Source organism: Vespa crabro, chromosome 10 (assembly GCF_910589235.1).
Source record: "Vespa crabro chromosome 10, iyVesCrab1.2, whole genome shotgun sequence".
In the NCBI taxonomy this organism is placed as follows: Eukaryota; Metazoa; Arthropoda; class Insecta; order Hymenoptera; family Vespidae; genus Vespa; species Vespa crabro.
Window position 1 is genome coordinate 4,693,234 of NC_060964.1, and position 13,136 is coordinate 4,706,369.

Here is a 13,136-nt window from a genome sequence, read left to right on the forward strand (position 1 = left end):
TTATAAATTCGAATATTTAATATATTCATGAGAAATCACATTTATCGTATCTTTCATTCGTACCTCCTATTATTACACTATGTGCAAAAATATTTCATCCGATCATGAATAAGACAAAAAATAGGCAATTATTTTTTTCACTATTATCATTATTTGTTAGGATATTCAAAAATCCTCTCAGATGTTCTAAGTAAGAAAATATTTACAATAATCGAAGACAATAAATAGGCAAATAGGCAAAATAAGCAAATAGATACGATTTATCGGGCAAATGGTTTCCCACTTACACAGATAAATGATGTTCTATCATACACGAAAATAGAGTATCTATTCCAAGTTGCGATTATTGGAGATCAGATTTGAAATGAACAGATTACGCGAGGATGCGTATATTTGCAGAGAGAAGTAGAGATTGTAAAGTGGTACTACCTTTCCATTTGAACGTAGTCACAGTTGAATGCCGGATTAATATACGACGTACAATCGCAAACGATAGCGGAAGGTCGAACCTGAAAAGGAAGTCGAATGAAATACAGTTCGAATGGAATGGGTTAAAACACGAAAAAGAGTACCCTCTGCAAAGATCTTTTTTTCTTATTTCTTTTTTCTTTTTTTCCTTTCTTTTTTTTTTATGTGATGTTGAAGAATAAGTACATATATTTTAATGTGAGATAAAAGTCCGACAGAAATAATCGATAAAAAAAGAAGATGGAAACTAGTACTGCGGCGAACATTGATGAACAGACAGACGTATGATAAAAATGAAACGAGAAGCATCATATAAAATCTAAACATACGTTCACGAAAGGTCAGTTTCTATTGAGGTCAGCTTCTATCATATGAGAGAACGGTAGTCATGGCCGTAAATGCATCCATAAGCGTAGTCCTTAAGCGTGCCCGTGGTCGAGGCATTATTATTCCATTAAGAGTCCGTGGACGTCTCTTTTGTCATTTGCTGAAAATAATTGGAAACACTCGACGCGCTTCCCACGCAGATAAATGATCGAGGATCTGCTCTCGCAGTGAGCCAATTTATTACGAAACCAACAATAGCAAGTGCTTATAAATCCTTTAAAAAATATTTTTTGGTTAACTCATTTTGGACGATTCGTTATATCGACTCAATGATTTATTAGTTTCGCTTTCGAAAGAGAACAACAGAAAACAAAAATTACATTTCGTTTAGATTTGACTATTATATCGGAGACGTGAATATTTAATTCGCTGACTAATTTGTACTAGTAATTGCACACTCATACACATATATATATATATATATATATATATATATATATATATATGCTTTAAAATACGTAGATACGCACGAAGATGTATCTTGATATTATAACATTTGCAGAATCAAATTTTCATAGTACGATTCTAAATTAATTTATATGCTATCGGTTACATACATCTTTATCAATTTCGTCAATGTTGTTTATGTGCGTTATATATATACAATGTTTATATTTCATTCATTAAAATTTCTGTGCAAAGAAATAATGTAAAAATTTCTATGATTATGAACTAAAAGCAATCGTAAGTTTTTTCCATTGAATTTTCTTGAATTTCGTTCGTCGAATCCTATTAACTGCTGCACTCTGATTTTTATCTCTCTCTCTCTCTCTCTTTCTCTCTCTCTCTCTCTCTCTCTCTCTCTCTCTCTCTCTCTCATGCGCTTTTCGTTTTCTTTTTCTACTGAATAAAAAGTCGTAATCTATGCCAACCATCTTAAGCGAAATCCGTATAACCCATTTTCCTTTTCAGTCCGGTCACCTTTTCGTTTCACCGACCAACCATAAAGAACGGCAAAGATATTTCAATAGTTTGCATTCTACTCCACCATTCTTGGTTTTAGTAAGAATGAGAGAAAAAGAGAAAGAAAGAAAGAAAGAAAGAGATAAGAGAAAGAGTAATTACGAAATAAGAAATATCTTCTGAGTGAGGGAAAGATTTCCAAAAGGACCGTCGCCATCGTAGAACCATGAGCGAATTCGTTTGGTTATGTCCGGGTCTAGCTCTGCTAATTATGCTCGTTGCTATGAAACGCGTCAGAGGCAGATTACGTCTCTAACAACTTGACAATGCTATCTGCAAATTAATTATAATTTTACGTGAAACCTAATTACGAACTGGTACAAAGGCTTTTTATTCGTCGAAGCATCAAATCAATTTTACACCACAAAATTGTGCTATGAGATTTCAAGAATGCCAGGAGATAGATAAAGAGAAGAAAGGAGGAATAAACGTCTGGCGATCTTTTTGATTCATTTTAGACTTCGTATTGTCCATCATTTACTATTGTCTTTCCTTCTCTTAAGCAATAATTGATCGGATAAATTTCTCATAATATTTTCTAATACAAGATGTTTTTCCTTTTTGAAGATATTACTAAGGTATATCAAAAGTAACACAAGTTCGGGCAATAAATTATAACGTGATTCTATTCTATATCCATAATGACGTTAACCAATGTCTTACGACTTTGTAAGTAATACCGTGATCTCTTCCAGTCCGGAAATAACATTTAGCCAACGTCGTTGATCGAACAAGATTGGATCCCATAGGAGTTAAAAGCGTGCCTCCAATCGAAACGACAAACGACTAGTTTGATGTTCTCCCTTCTCTATAAGATTAGATCGAAAATCGCATTTGTCGTTAACGAGAACAAATAACGATGCCCTGTACTCTCAAACAGAATTTCCTATGTAAGACCACTCCTTTCAAATACTTCACCAACGTTGCTTACCTACCGGGTAATCGATATCAAGTCACGTACATTTATCACGGCTGTCGTTGCCCCGGCCTAGCCACCTTAAGAATAATTGAACTAACGAGAAAAGACTTGATGAGGCCAATAACGATGTCGTTTCGTCGTTGATCCAATTTCAAGCTTCAAGACCGCGAGGTTGTATTATAGTACGAATACGTCGAGTTAACTTTGATTCATTAATTCGATATCAATTCCTTTAACTCGAGAGAATGTATCCAAATAAACGTAGCACACGATAAAGTGTGTATGTATTTTTTCATCTTTAAATATCATCTTAAATGTACGTGGATCTATCTTTCTAAATTTTAGACTGAAAATTCCTTATAATCTCGGCATAATTATTCTTTGATTATGATTTCTATAATTTAATTTAATGCTAATTTATTGTATTTTATATGTTGCGATAACATTATAGTTAGGATGTATCACTTGAGAATTTCTAGAAGAAAGGGATAGAAAAAGTTTGGAGAGAAAGAAATCTAAAAAAAAAATATGCATGATCGTTGAAGAATGGAGACAGGATCTTGAGCGTGATTAAATTACGATACTTCTATATAATGGTATAGTAATAATAATCATAATAATATAATGTATTAATATAATAATAACTATAATTTTAACAATTGTTAGTAATGGTGGTAATAGTAGTAATAGTATGTTCGGAGACATACATATAAAATGGACTTTAACAAACCCTTTTAGATATTTTTATTTCACATAGAAGTTTACATGTATATTTGTATATATATATATATATATATATATATATATATATATATATATATATTCTGGTATTAAAACGTCTAGATACATTAACTTAAAATTCGTACCAAAAATCAGATAACATAGAATAAAAATTCAGATTTTCGGTTTGGACACTTGGCATTTAAAAAATTGAAAAATTCATAAAAATATCTATTTGTAAAATAATTTGAGCTAGTAATATAAATTTATATTATACAAATATGTGTTAAAATTTTCTGTATAATACATAATGATAATCTTTGACATAATAGAATTGCGTATTAAATAACAGAAATAAAACCGCCGATAAATATTACAAACATAATTTAGTACTTAATAAAATTGAAAAATCAAGTAATTCTTTCTAAAGGAAAAAGTTTAAAAATAGCAATAACAATTAAAATGAAAAACAAAGCTTCCTGTCCGGTCAAATTGATATAAAAGAAATTGAGAGGCAGCAAGCCGACTACATCAGCCGTATCTAATATGATAAAACTTTCACGAAGAGGCGAGAACAGCTTTTAGCATACGGGTTGGATATATAAACATTTTGAAGTTAAAATACGGTATACTGTGTGTGACGGTCGTTCCTAATAAAAGCAAAATGAGTGAAACTATCGGAATGATAAATGAACATGTGAGTTTCGAAATAACTATATTACTATAATAAAATATTATTATAATAAAATGGTACCTATTTCTAAATCAAATCAATATTATATAAAATTAATAAAATGACATAATGCTAATGTATGATAATCATAATATTGGTATAATCAAAGGATATTCCTTGGGTTATAATTCTTCATGGAATCCAAAATCTTCTCCAGAAGATTTTTTATCTAAAAAAAAAAAAGAAAAAAAAAGAAAAAAAACAAGAAAACAAAAAAGAAAATTATATTGACTGCGTCAGAACGATTCGGTCGTACGCGAAAGGCGAATGCGGTAAGATTATTCATGAGCCGTTGGAAAAGCGAATACGAGACCGAGTTACCCGATAAAAATCTGCATTATTGCCGGAAGTGCTCGTCGACGAACTCATGACCGTGCGACCGAATGGTAAGTGTCGCGAACCGTGCTTAAGGATCCACTTCGCTTCGAACGTCGACCCATTTGCTTTATACAGGAACTTGGCTTTATTGCACGTTCGCATTTCTTTTGCGCCCTCGTGGCCGATACTCGACGAATAGAGTATTTCGAAAAGATCTTATCCTATTTTCGTAAGCGCTATCTCTCTTATGATTTCTCACATGATAATCAACGATAATTATTAAATTCGAGCATATATTCTCAAATAAGAAACGTAATGTTATCACATAAGAATTTCGTTGAAAAAGTTAAGAAGTACTTCGTTCATTTTCTTTGTAATTATAGAATTTTCTTTTAATGATTAAGAGAAGACGTAAGTCGTTAAAAAATATTCTCTTGTATTAAAAAATCTCTAAAGAAATTCTATTCTTTAGGAACGAATTTTTTGCTAGTCCTGAAAGACGCTCACAGTTTTCATCGATCGTGTTTCAGTACCCATGGAGTCGATACAAGGGGTGGCAGGTCAAAGAGCGATTTTACCTTGTAACCTACAACCACGGGAACCAAACGACGCCGTCACTATGGTCTTATGGTTCAAAAAAGATAGCGGCGATCCGCTATACAGGTAAGCCACGCGAATATATACGATTCATAAACCTTACTCTTCTTTTTTTTAATTTCCCAAAAACATTCGTACAATTTTAAAGACTTATATTTAACAATGAACTTTTTAAGAATTGACTAAACCATAGAAATCTAAATGTCTTCGGAAAGAAAAATATCCACTTTAAAGTAAAATAAAAATGAATAAAATTTAAGTGTATTATCCTGATATAATTATTGTCCTCCTTTTCTTGGTATCGTACCGAGATTCGTACAAAAGGAGATAAATAATGTCCTCTATTGTGGTTTGCAAGGCTACGTAATATCTAGATTTTGTAAATAAATAGTCTTTTCTCTGGCGGAAAGGAACGATAAAAGAGGGAAAGGAAGAACGAAAGAGAAAACCAGCAAGCTAAAATGTCGGTGGTTACAATGGGAGTAAATTATTTCCTCTTACTCGTTTGGCGATGGAGGGACGACAGAGAAAATTCATTTTTATCGTATTTACTATCGGACGAAGTAAAATCATAATCATCGATCAGCACATAAATATTTTATATAAAACATCCGCGTTACTAAACGTAATTATTTTTCTTGTAAGAAAAAAAAAAATTATTCTTATTCGTTATCTTATGGTATAAGTTCACAACCGTTTGTACACCCATCAACATAATGGATTCGCTCGCTACTATTGAGAAAGAAAAAGAGAGAGGAAGAGAGAGAGAGAGAGAGAGTGAGAGAGAGAGAGAGAGAGAGAGAGAGAGAGAGAGAGAGAGACGATCATACGGGAAACCAGGGATTTCGCTAAACCGCAAATCGTCTTATGCTCTATCCTTTACACGTTAGTTTTGTCGACGGACGATTCGAGCCTCGTAAATATCTTCTTTATTGGTAGAGCCATAAAAGCAGGATCAGAACCGAACCGAACCGAAAGTACTACCGTTTTCCGTGGTAAAGCACGTAGAAAAATGTTTCGTTCCCCCTTTTACTCGGGAAACATCTTCCTATTTGAACATTACGAACTTTTATTTGTCTGGCAATAGTAGCAATACGTTTTGATGTTGCTCGTATCTTCGAAAGTATCGCTAAGTTTCCAAAAACATAAGTATTTTTATTTGCCTGATGTAATCTTATTAACAATGATTTTAGAAAAAGATAGCGGACGATGAAGTTGTTTCTGTAACAATCAAAATATTATATAAGAAAACTATTTCGCTGATTTCACTGTAATTTCAATTTTCAATCGTCGAGCCAAAAATTATTCGTAACGGAAGTGTTCGTAAATGATTAGAATCATAGACTTCTTTTATTTAGATAACGTGATAAGGTATCGTCGGGTGATACTTTAGTACGTTTCTAGTATCAACTAGTGTTACTTATAATTAGGAAGAATATTATTTTAATGGAAAAAATTGAAGACGGAGAGATTCTGCAGATGTTAAAGTTGTAATCGCCGTAGGGCGTAATGCGTAAGGTAGCTTGTAAGGTAGCTTTCAGAATTTATCTCAAAATTTCTTCTATCTCAACGGAACTCATTCTTCAATCATAATTCGCTGAATGATATAAGGCGAAGGTACTAACGAGACGAGCCCTTGTAAACGTTTTATTCTTGTCGAGCAGCAGATTTTTATAGTTAACGAGGACAGATAACGGCTCTTTGAAATAGCTCTCACATGCATTTTCGTTATAGCGTAGACTCGCATAGCGTTATTGGGTTTCATACCACGTTGCACTTTACACCAAGATACAACTAGGAAAATATCATAGAGCTATGTTAAAAAATTTTTCATTATAATGCAACTGTAATTAACAACACGCAGACAATTGTCTCTTGAAGGAGACAAATTTTATATAAAATTTTCACTATTTTTCATAAAATCATTCTTCTTTTATTCATTATAAAAAGCAATATATTATATCACCCGTATTTTCGATCTTATCATTTTAATATCGATGATACTCTCTCTTAGAATATTCGATAATCGAATATGATCGTGATAAAACGATATCGAACGATTTGTATTTATAGTCATGTATCCCCCTTATTATCGGACATTCGATCGAATTCAAGTACAAATTCGGATATTCAGTGACCGATAATATCATAGACACGAGTATACCCATGCATATCCCGTCATCTTTCACAAGTAGATGATAGTAATATGCTCTTCGAGCTACGTACCTGTCGATCAATTTCCGTGAATATTTTCCCTATCCCAACATAGGTGATGCATGCATATTTATATTTATCTATAGTTATATACGATTTATAGATATAAATGATTACAAGCATCTCCATTTATAATTTAAATAGACATTTATGAGAAGGTTACCCTCTATGGGATTGGATAACTTACAAGAGAAAATTTCGAACCTGAAAATTCAACAAATTATGAAACTTCGTAGATATGTAGAGAATTTCCTTCCGTAGTACAATGCTATTCTTTATTGCTGCCCGTTTTTAGTCTAAGGGAGTGAGAAATGCCCTTACAGTTTCGACCTTTTTCCATTCTTTTTTTTCTCCGAAGACGTTACAGATATTGAAAAATTTTATTAAGAAAAATTCTCCTTTCCAAATGTGCGCAATTAAACGTTTTGTTAAAAAAAAAAAAAAAAAAAAAAAAGATATAATTTTTTTTCAATAATTAAAGAAAGCTATAAATAAAAATGTTAACAATTTTTTCTTTTGAAGTTCTGAAATTTTTTATACAAATAAAAAATGTTTTGTTTTTAAAATAATATTCGAATCCTATCCTTGTTTAATTAAAGGCTCAATTATTTTCGTGAATCATATTTATACAAATACATAAACATTTATGATATATTCCGCATGAGAATAGAATGAGAATAAAAACAATGAACGTTATCACAAATACTAAAATTTGTTATTTACTTTGTCCTCGTGCACTCTACTCGCAATATTGATGAATTTTTTTATCTTTTTTCTTTTTTTTTTTTTTTATATACCGAACCAAAACTTTATTCGATGTTTATTTGATAAATCTATGACTAAAATCACTTCATATAAAAATATTGTATACTTGCAAAATGCATTTATTAAAAATATTGTATTTCTCATTTGAAATATTTATATCATTTTTAATGTATCAAATTTAATTAGTTATTTCCATGTTTACGATATAAAATAGATAATATTTAAAATAATATCCAATATATAATTCTAATACACGTCATTATAATATATAATTGAATGCACGTTTCAATAAAGTATATAGTAGTTTTGCTTTCTCTAGTTAGAACATTCAATATAGTCATTATATGGCTTTCATTTGTGAATCAGATCATAAGATATACTTATTTCCATTATCACTGTTGTTTTCATCCTTATTATAATTGCTTTTATTTACTATATGTATGTATAAGTAGATGTATATAAGTATAAAAGACACGTCATGATCCATTGACGATAGAAAACGATTGAAGTAACGATAAAGATATTCCCTCAAAAGAGTTTTCACAATGACTATTGTAACGTTTCCAAAGAATTGCAACAAGCGATTGCAACAAGCTCGACAAAGGGAAGAAGAGATCACAGTAACGATACATCGAAACTCAAAAGTCTTGTTGTTAGTTCTGTAGATGAGAAAGGGATGTACGTGCGTATCTATCATTGCGGTCATGATAGCGATTTCTTATAACTTAACATATCGGATAACGAGGAAGCCCCAATTCGTTGCTCCGGTTAGGATCGAATGAGCATCATCAACACGGATGCAAACGTGTCCTCGGGCACATCCTTAAATCTTTAAACGTGCACGACGTGATATTGCGCTCGGTACGTTATTAAGCCGTGTTCTCTCCTATCCTGCTCTCTCATCGAACTTTCAACCCTCATTTGAAAGTAGCTTGTTGACGCGACTCATTTGAAAGACCTCTTTTTACAAAAATTATTTCTATCCTATTGTTCTATTTTTCTCAGTCCTTTAAATTCTTTTTACAATTAACTAAAATGAAATAAACGTGTAAGATGCCAGTTATTATGTTATGAAAAATTTCAGGTTTTTGAGTAATTTAATGACGAGAATATCGCACGCGAATTGCGAGGACTCGCATTCGGATTACGTCCTAATCAAAGCCCATTTTTTTTGTAAATCTATAATTTAAAGAATGAGATATATATAAGCGTATCATTATGCTATTGTAAACGGTATAAATTAATTAATATCAATGAACGCTAATCAATTGCATCGATATGTATACGTTTCACATAACGAATCTATATTGTCAATTTTTTCATTGGAATATTCATCCTTTGATACATCAAATGCAAAATTTAAATCATGGTTTAGTTATATTACAAATATATGAATAAATTTGCAATTTTCTATGAAAATCACGTATCAGCAAACGTATCTGAAATAAAATCCGCATATATCGTAAACATATGTATATTATTACATACGTAATGTCAAACCACATATCAAATTGCAAAAATAATAAAAGCATTATAAATATGTAATTTATTAATAATAAAAAAGAGTGCTGCGTGTGATATCGATTAAAATAAAAGAAAAAAGATAGAAAAGATATAAAGATAGAGATACTTTTCTCACGGATTTCTCGAACAGCAAGACCAACAATTGACAAGAAGCGCTGATCGCGCTAACGGTTAACCACTGATGGTACTAATGCTGACGCTGACACGTCGTCGTTAGGTGTTAACGGTGCAAAGCCTCGCGACATTCAGTTAAACGCTACCTCCGCGGAAACGTTCTCTCGTCGATCGAGCGGACAATTGTACTCGCGTTCGCGCTTCCATTGTGATAGCCTTACGTGTACCGATTAGGGGTGCATGCTTGCCCGTTCATACTTGGATACTCTCTCTTGCGGGAGAAAGCACGAGGATGGTGTTCATGTGTGCGTTACACACTGGCTCGAATTATCGTACTATTGTCCGCATCGTCGCACGATATAACGGCGGATTTCTACGATATGCTTCGTTCTATGAACGAATCGGCAAGCCATTGGTATTATCAGTTATTGTCAGCTATTGTTGCGCCTCGTTCGTTCCACGATTAAACTGCTGTCCTTTCTGATTTACGCACTGCGATGTCCAAAAATATGCAATTTACTTGCAATTCAATGAACAGTGATCGATACGCCGTCCATACGCGTAATGTATGAAATAATAGCTCTTTACTCTGATATGCTCGGTGAGCCATACTTTTAATGGTATTATATTCCCTGCACCAGTGCTCCCATCATTAAGAGCTATTTAACTAATGAAAACGCATTGGGCAAATATTATAATTTATCTTTAAATGTTATTAAATGATAGAAACTCAGACTATCGATAAAATTATAAGTAGATTCAGGTATACGTATCGTATGTAGGATTATATTCTAAACTCAAGTCTCGTCCTGTCATGGCCATCATCACTGTTTCTAATTAGTCCCAACTATTGAAGGACGAACAACGATCGATTTGTGAACATTGTTCTCGTTTCATGTTAGCCGCTTTCAATACGCACAATGCTCTAATTTCACGACGGTTTATAGGTACGTATCATTTCGAGATATGATCGATCCCGTCACTTATGGCCGACAATACCATCGGTTTACTCGTATAACGTCATCGAGCGCATTTTAGTACATAATTAAAGCACTTCTCCAAATGGACATCACGATTTCTGTGCCTTACAGTGATACGCAAATGTTCGATGATCAATAGCTACGAAGTAAATTATTTACGTCCAATATAGTTTGTTATGAGCTACATTTATCTGGACCAACGTGAATCTATTTTATCTTAATATATTATAACATTTTATACACAGCTAGGAAATAAATTGCAAAGCTTTCGAAAAATGTTCAGATATATCTATCTTTGTATAATTTTATCGAAAATACAACGCCAAACAACTTTCTACTATCGTACAATATCTCGGTCGATGATTCACATTACGCACTCAGGCCGACGGTATAAATAGCTTGCACGGATTCAAATGCATTCATTTTACAGGCAGTAATTTTACCGTCGGCATTTCGTTCGCTTAAAGCACACGAGCAGGAAGGAAAAAACTGTAGAATGCATTGGCAAAGCTTACGCTTGCGCATTGCTATACAAAGTTAAAATATGCTCATACGCGCTATTCCGTTCTATACTGTATCTCGTATACACCGCAGAAAAGCATCTACCAACTTTTTTACGACGAAGATAAAAGATGATCCGTTGTTTTTCTTCTTTCTAGAGGATGCAGCGGATTTTCGACCTTCCTTTTCGACATTCGCAACTTCAGTAATTCGACTTCGTCAGTGTCGTTAAACTTTTATTATTTTTCACTTTTTACAATTTTGCAAAATATTCTTTATTAATGAATTTGATAATATCAGGAGACGTGGAGACTTTCGATTCGATCATGTTCCATCGCATAATTTTTAAAAAGTAAGAGCAATATATCTCACAAACTTCCGATACTTTTCAAACACGCTCATTTCACCGATACTACGAGTAAATAATGATAGAACTCGATGCGGTTCGATGCAGACCAAGATCATTTGTAACATTCGAACGGCAAGCTGTCCTTCGATTATATCCATTTTTCTTAAGATCGTCTAAAACCATTAAGTACTTCTATGGTATTGTATAACTATAAAATATATCGATAAAGAATTACAAGTATCGATTTCTTCCAAGTCATCGTCTACTTTCGGCTCTGGTCGGCAATTTCGTTCGATATCTCGAATATACATACTTGTCTAACTTACGTCGAAAGGAACGAACCGATGTTTCCTCTGGCGCAAAATGAGTGCTGTATAAACCTTTCTTGTTTCTCTTATCGTACACGTTAACCTCGTCTTTCGATATTCGTATTTTCATTCATGATAATTTTATACTGACTTCAATATTTGAACGTTGTTATAAATACTCTATCTATTCTTTCATTATTAAATGCATGGATGAAAATTAATATAAGAATAATATTAAACGCCAGATAGAATTTAAATATCTAACTAGCATTTTAAAAATTTAATAAAGGCAGCACATTAAAATTATTGTGGGTGTCATTTGGAATAAATACTGAAAATTAAAACTTTTAAATAGTCCATGCTTAAAGTATTGAATGGTCGGAAGATATTTCGAAAGTAAATTACGTCTGAACTTTTTCCGCATAGATACTATAAAAATTATACCCAGAACTAGCTAGAGTATTTTACGGTTAAATATATAACGTTTGGTTAAACTATTAATATTTTTTCAGGCGTCAGAAATGTTCGTGCTTATCGTGTTAAAACAGCAGCGCAACAGCTTTATCTCCGTTCAAACTTGTTTCCGGGTCATTTTTAACCCGCTACATTCTCCGATAGGTTATACGCGATATATACCATTCATGTCGCACGTTTAAATGTCCTATATTGTGGATAAAAACGAAATACTTCAGATACTTTGTAAAAATCGAAAGTATCCTTCGATAGAAATAGTTTTATTAATGTTGAACGATACTTGAGCGAGAATTTCATTTGAAAAAGGAACTAATCGAAGTTAAATTTTCCATTACTTGAACTCAAAAAGTGCTAGAGAAACAGAATTTTCGTCTATCCTGTATAACAATAATAAGGGAATAGAGAGAGAGAGAGAGAGAGAGAGAGAGTGCGAAAAGAAAGAAGAAAAAGAACGTCGTCATTGCTGTTGCCGCGAACTTCAGAAGCTTTTATCTGCTTATGCTTTATTTCGAGGTGCAAAGCGGTCCATATTGGAACGAAAAACGCACGCGAACCATGTGTAAACTGTAAACACACCGGAGAAGACGTCCAAACGACGAATATAAAAATGTTGTTCCCTCCGTAGAGCGAGTCCCTTTTGTTTCTGTCATCCATTTATGCATGGCGACTGCTGCTGCTTAATCCTCGCGCCTCTTCTGTTCATCCCTCCAACCCCACCATACCGTGGCTCTTTCCTCTCTCTCTTCTCTCTCTCTCTCTCTCTCTCTCTCTTTCTCTCTCTCTATCACTCTCTTTATTCTTC

General features: G+C 33.0%; 1 protein-coding gene across 2 annotated transcripts in view; it reads left to right on the top strand.

Annotated features, from left to right (window-relative positions):
- Positions 1–13,136, top strand: part of LOC124427693 (nephrin-like) — a 125,855-nt gene that overhangs the window by 21,803 nt on the left and 90,916 nt on the right. For both annotated transcript variants that reach the window (XM_046970932.1, XM_046970931.1), the window contains exon 3: positions 5,039–5,171. In XM_046970932.1, the coding sequence (XP_046826888.1) occupies positions 5,039–5,171 (133 nt within the window). The remainder of the gene's footprint in view (positions 1–5,038; positions 5,172–13,136) is intronic.